Below are 6,577 nucleotides of genomic sequence, written 5' to 3'. Positions count from 1 at the left end.
TTCCTGATTAATCAACTCCATCTCCAATCCGTTCCACACCGTCAAAACTCGTAGTGAAGCATTTGGACATACCCCGTTCACCAAATGTTGTCTACTCCACTTAGCATCACATTTGAAACAGAGCCCCAGTCGCCTTTTTTCAGTAATCTGCTCTTCCGACAATCGAACTGCCTGCTTCACATTACTCTGCTGCGTTGGAGTTGTAGTTGTAGTTGTAGTCGATGGCATCGCTTGCTTCTGTCTCCAACTACTCGTAGGAACATAACTTGAATACGACTTCGAGTTTGTATTCACTGCTCCACTTCCCTTTACTTTCCTCAATTTCACCTCTTTTTGTATAACACTGAACAACGAGCTATCTTCCATCTGATATGCTGTTGCAATCATATCAGGCAGGTCTACTGGTTTACACATTGTGACGACTTCCCTCATCTCTTCTGTAAGACCATTCATAAAGATCCCTTCACGTTGTGTATCAGAAACTCCCGAAGCTTGCGTTGATAAATCCTCAAATTGATGAATATACTCTGAAACTGATCCTGTTTGACGAACCGCGAAGAAAGGTTGACTAGGATCTCGCAGCTTCACTCGACTAAATCGAGCAATCAATCTCTGTTTGAATTCAATCCAAGTCTCAAAAGGTCGCCTCAAGATCTCACTGTTAAACCAGCTCAGAACATCACCTTTCAGACTAACTGAAACCAATCTCATCTTCGTCATCTCATCGTACTCCCCCATGCGAAAGAATCTTTCCGCTACTGCGATCCAACCATACGCATCCTCTCCATCGAAAATCGGCAGCTCAACGAGTTTCATCATCTCACGGTAATCACTTAACGCGTTCGGAATCCTAACTTCTTCAATTCTAATACTACGGCCAGGTTCCGAAGTTGATGTATGTACCTGATCGGTGCTGGTCACCGGAATCTGATTGGGATCTGCAATCGTCGGAGCCACCGTGTTCTTCGTCAACAGATTGAACAATTCGGTGAACTTATCTTCCAACCCCGTCATCGAAGCTCGTAACTGCATCGTTGACTCTTGTTGTTCGGCGTAGTTCGACGCCACCGTCTGTGATAACGATTCCAACGTCGTCGCTCTCGTCATCTCTGGTTTCGCGATTCGTTCGTTCCAGAACGCTCCTCACGCACCAATTTGATAAGAACTTGTATGTATTATAACCAAGAACCTCCCAACCTCCCTCTCTTAGTCTCTACACACAGAGTCTAAGCCTCTTCTTGAATCTCACAAATCGAGATCTCAAGCCACAACTGATTCTAACTGAATGAATAACAGAAACAACTAACGAACCCCTTATATAGTGAGACTCGTGTACAATCTGTTAACTAACTAACTAACTTGCCAGCTCATCACTCCTATGAGCCATTCCCTCGTTGATACGTCTCTGCCTCCTCGAGATATAAACCCTTGTTGGCATATCAGAAGCCCACATTGATACTGCCAACACAGCAGTGATGAAACTAGATGAGAGCAGATCTTATCCATTTTCATGTACAAAGAGAAATATGTATGATGGCCGGCCTTGAGATTTCGAAGGTTATAGACGGTTCAACAAGGATTTCAATAATTTAAGGGCCTAAATTTATTTTTTACATATTTAGAAACCTATTTATATATAATTTTTTTTTCAAAAATTCTGGGTGGAGAGACTTGAGACCAATGTTTCATCCTGCTTGGCCCATGATCAACGATGTGTTTGAACAAGAATTTTTGATAAAAGGAGAGAGACATGTTACCTCAGTTTGATTTGTTAATGCAGCAATATGGAAGATTGTGTTACCATCTTCATCCTTCCAGTCCAAGATGTCCTCCCTGTTCACTCTCTGAACCCATCCCAATAAAACCTTAAATGCCTCAAAGTGGTGATTCTTCACAGCAATGTGCAAGGCTGTCTCGCACTTAATCGTCAAATCTTCTACGGAAGAAGGACAAGCAAACAACAACTCACTCAACAACTCTGCATCACCTATTTGAGCCACGTGATGCAAAGGGGTGATCCTTCCTCTTCCCTTGATGCTGACTAAGCTACTGTCAATTGCTATAAACCCTCTCACCATCCGAATATGGTTGGCTTGTAGTGCTAAATGCATTGGGCTATAACCTGACACGTTTAGCTTCAGAGCAAGAGAAGGCTTAAGGGTCATCAGTTCCATGGCGAAATGAGTTTGCCCTTTCTCAGCTGCAATGTGTAGTGGCGTCTCACAAAAAGGCACTTTATCGAAATGTCCTAGAATTTCTGGATCTTCAGCGATAAACCCGTACAGTCTCTCGATATCCCCGTCTTGAGCTACCTTCTTCAACCTCTCATAGACATTCTCATCTTGAGAAACATCTGATACTCTATTAACGTCCACAACAATCGACATGACTTTGACCCAAGCTTCTGCCTCCACAGTTTTTTTTTCAGAGATCCTGCAAGACAGATTTGAAAACAAAACACAAAGTCTCCAATCAACTACCTGTGTATATCAAAAGACTTTGTCAATTTCTAGTACCAGACCACTCATCATGTATGAGGACTTTGATTATATTTTTTTTTTATTTGAGGTCAACTTATATACACAAACCATTTCTTTTATTTTGAATAATATTTTGATTATCAAATTTCTTTTTGACATGTTTGTCCAAGTCTTGGTCTGGTTTGCTTGAGTGTACTCGGCTTGTTGGAACAAGGATGGGCAATGATCCTGATACCTTTCGCTCTCTGTGGCTCTTGGATTGGATGTCCTCATCATACCCTTGTCCTTGAATTTTGTATATGCATTTAGATGGACTGACTACTTTTGGTTTGCATGTTTGCAAGTTAAAGCGTTCAACAGCAGAGTGGTTGAAACAACCATTAACTAGAGTTTGACCCGCGCACCCGCGCGGGTTTCGATTCGATTCAGGTTGGTTTTCGGATATTGGGTAAAATGGCTAATTGTTCTTGTGCCTTGTTCGATTCGCAATTGAAATATATAGTTTGTTGTTGGTGACTGTTTTCAACATGTCCGGTAGAAAGAAGAAAGAGTTCCATCAGTTCTGGATTTGCCATTGGCATTTAGAAACATGATAGCCTTTTGTTGCTGGTAGCTTCCGTGTGTATAGCCAGTGCCACCGGAGAGGAGAAAAGAGAATTCATCCTTTCTCTCTTTTGTTGAGCTTGCTTCTTATCAACAGATTTGCGAAGATGAAAAATATGATAAGACTATGATTTAAATGAATATACATCTTTCACACCATTTCTACTTGTTTACATGTTTTTTATCAATTCACAAATAAATGACCAGACACCCATTTAATTGCCTATCTCAGTAGAAAAACATAACATAGGCCTTCATAGCAAAACGATTCAAGAAAAACAGCAAATCATAAGCACTATAGGGCTCTGCCGTCAATCTCTTCAAAGAGAAACATGATATCACTTTGCTCATAGGGGTACACGTGAGAAAGAGATGAAGCATCTCTAGCCTCCATTCACCCATTGCGCCTCTCACTCTTGTTTCTTCCTTTTCGCTGCTTCCGCTTACGTAAAGATGTAAAGATGTTATTCTCTTCCAGAAGCTCATTTTGTAACCTTGCATGATACTACATTACTATTTCAATATATATATATATATATATATATATATATATGTGTGTGTGTGTGTTCTTTCCAATGCAAGAGTCTTCTCTTCTTTCTCAACTCAAAGTCCTGTAAGCTCTAACTTTTCTTCTTCAGCCAATTTTACCACTGCATCTACTATTTCTTGTTCTCGTAAAACCTCTTTGTCAAAGCTAGCGTTGATAATCTTCTCGACCTTAGGAACCAGCGTGTTATGGGCAGAAACCACATATTCAGCCATCGCTTCTGCTTTAATCATAAGTGACCTATTAAGGTCAGACCTTGCTTATGGGAAACAATATGCTAATGAGATAACGATACGATTCTCAGACCACCACACAAAACTACCAATGATGATTGAAAATCTTAGTGTATTAGATCTTTTAACAATCGCAATGGGATCTGATCTATTCATATGATCACACCAAATATCAACTTTTTAAGGAATAATCAGAGGAAGGCCATTCGTGAGACAAATTGGTGGAGAGTGATTCTTCGTTGGTTAACGGATTGGAGGCCATCGATTGAAATCCCAAAATCAGATGCTTAGGGTTTTTTTTTTTTTAAAAAGATGCTTAGAGTTCATAACAACATGTATTTTTGCATCACAAAATTTTCCCATTCCAAAATCAAAATTAGTTTATTATATAAATATGAAAAAGCAGATAGATAGACATACCTTGAATCCTCTCTTCGTCGCCTTCGTATTCAACCAAATCTTCTGCCATGAGGGATGAGTGAAGAAGAAAATATTACGGTAAATAAAAATACATAGAGCATTAACAGATCTAAAATAAAGCATTTTCTGATTCGTTACACGTTATAAATATGAAAAAGCAGATGTCCTCATCATACCCTTGTCCTTGAATTTTGTATATGCATTTAGATGGACTGACTACTTTTGGTTTGCATGTTTGCAAGTTAAAGCGTTCAACAGCATAGTGGTTGAAACAACCATTAATTCTTTTGTCACTGATGTTTAGTCTTGTTAAGTACTAAATAATTGAAACTAAATAATTTCAAAAGTAGGGAATTGGGATCAACGGCTGAAATGCTCCTCTTCCATAAGATAGTGAGAAGCCCCAAAACTAACATATACTGTTGATATTGGGTCCCGGAGTTCATATACCTCTGGGCTCTGGCACTGCAATCATAGCTGAAAATGGAAACAAAATACCTTACCAGGTACCAAAAATGACGATCGCTGTTGTTAATTATCTTCCGAGCTGTCGATACACCTGATTCTCAACGTAATGCTTGGCAACAAGACCAGGGAGTTTGACTATGTTTTCTACATTTTGCTCCTAAATAAGGATGTTCTTCTGGTTCAATGGGAAAGGTTTACCGAATTGAGGTTGTGAAGCCCAGTGATTAAGAACTGGACAAGAGTAATAAGGCCCAACTGATTATGAGATAATGTTCTGCACATAATGAAATTCAAATGATACCTGCAATCCGTATTAAATTTGATTTTATAATATATAGATTTTTTTGTTCTTTCTCCCAAAACAACACGATCTAAATATGTTTCCAGACATTAAACAGCCTTTTACGGATTAATCAAAAGTATTGGCTACATTAGCAAATCGCAACTAACCAACTATGGTTCATGATTACTTACAAACAAAAACTTATTCTCTTCATACTAACTTTCTTATAAAGAGGCGTGTGTTTTCTTTTTTGGGTCAAATAATTTGCACAAGACGTGTTACAATGTATTAAGAACCTGCAATGAATATTCCATACCCATTGATTGTAGTATCATTTATCTAAATATAATTTCAGAGTTTATTTAAGTAATACAAAAACAATAACAAAGCAATAATGGCTTTTTGATGTCCCAGCTTTTATAATGTAGAAGATGCTCTCTTTAACAATTCTTATACACGAAGCATCACTTGTCTGTTGGTCGAATTCTAAATTAAATGAACCAAACTAATTTTCCACTTCAATTATTTTTATAAATTCTTTACGGCAATAGTCCTTTTCGACGAGGGACCATCTTCCGTCTACCAACTTCTTCCACTAATCCTTCTCTAATCATCCTTTTAAATTATATTAAGGTTATTACCAAGCTAAACCATGATCAACTAAACATAGCATCATCGTCGTTTCTCTAACAGCTAGCTATTTTTAATCAAGAAAGGTTATAGTATATTGACAGCTAAGCTAAATCCATGTAAGAGTTTTGTTTGTTTGTTATATCATGCAGTCAGCATATTCGATGGCATCTAATAGTAACACGACATGGTAAACCGTAGTAGTTCAGCACCATTCACTTGGAATTATGATATCATTTCTAAATTTGGTATAACGGTGTTGACTTTCTTAGTGATTTACAGCTTTTTCTTTTTAAAATATTAGTTGTTTTGTGTCTCGTGATTTATTTCATAAAGGATAAAAATATATTATATCAATAAATGATTTATCAAGAAAATATAAAGTGAAAGTCGGTGATTTAGGTGTTGATTTTTTCAAAAGATCTAAATGGTTACACATATACATATGGAGATTGCATGTTTAACGTAGAAAATAAGAATGATAGGTTATGGTTTATGTTCTAAGTTATTTTCAAATCGCATTTATGTTATACGAATTCCATAACATTAGAAGATGATTTAGATTTTTGTTTCTCATTGCGGTATGAATGTATTTTCCTATCATAAAATAATTCCCATATAGCAAGAGTTTACTAAAGTTACACTAACTTTGGATAGTGTGATAAAACAAGTTTAAAGCTATCTTAGATAACATTGATATTTAATGGCTTTATAAAAGGGTCTCCCATTTACAAATATATTCCACAAATTAGTATATAGTTTTAATCAGTAACTCAAATCTAACCACTAAACATGAATGCATTAATAACGGGAATTTAAAATTTTATCTTGCGAATAAAGCAATTGGGAGGATAAAATATAAAAATAATAAAACGAGTTAAAGAAAGAAAGAAATAAAAATAAAATTAAAATA

The 6,577-nt window shown here is 37.0% G+C and overlaps 1 protein-coding gene across 1 annotated transcript; it reads right to left on the bottom strand.

The window, feature by feature from the left end:
* Positions 1-1,480: 1,480 nt before the first annotated feature.
* Positions 1,481-4,436, bottom strand: LOC125575881 (ankyrin repeat-containing protein BDA1-like). Its single transcript, XM_048735054.1, has 2 exons — positions 4,284-4,436; positions 1,481-3,850 (listed from the first exon to the last, which is right to left on the bottom strand). The coding sequence occupies exon 2, from the start codon at positions 2,385-2,387 to the stop codon at positions 1,686-1,688; it is 702 nt and encodes a 233-aa protein (XP_048591011.1). The 5' UTR covers positions 2,388-3,850; positions 4,284-4,436; the 3' UTR covers positions 1,481-1,685.
* Between the last annotated feature and the right edge of the window lie 2,141 nt (positions 4,437-6,577).

The sequence above is a fragment of the Brassica napus genome, chromosome A6 (assembly GCF_020379485.1).
Source record: "Brassica napus cultivar Da-Ae chromosome A6, Da-Ae, whole genome shotgun sequence".
NCBI lineage: Eukaryota > Viridiplantae > Streptophyta > Magnoliopsida > Brassicales > Brassicaceae > Brassica > Brassica napus.
The sequence above is the reverse complement of the archived record's forward strand: the minus strand, read 5'-3'. Positions and strand labels throughout refer to the sequence as shown.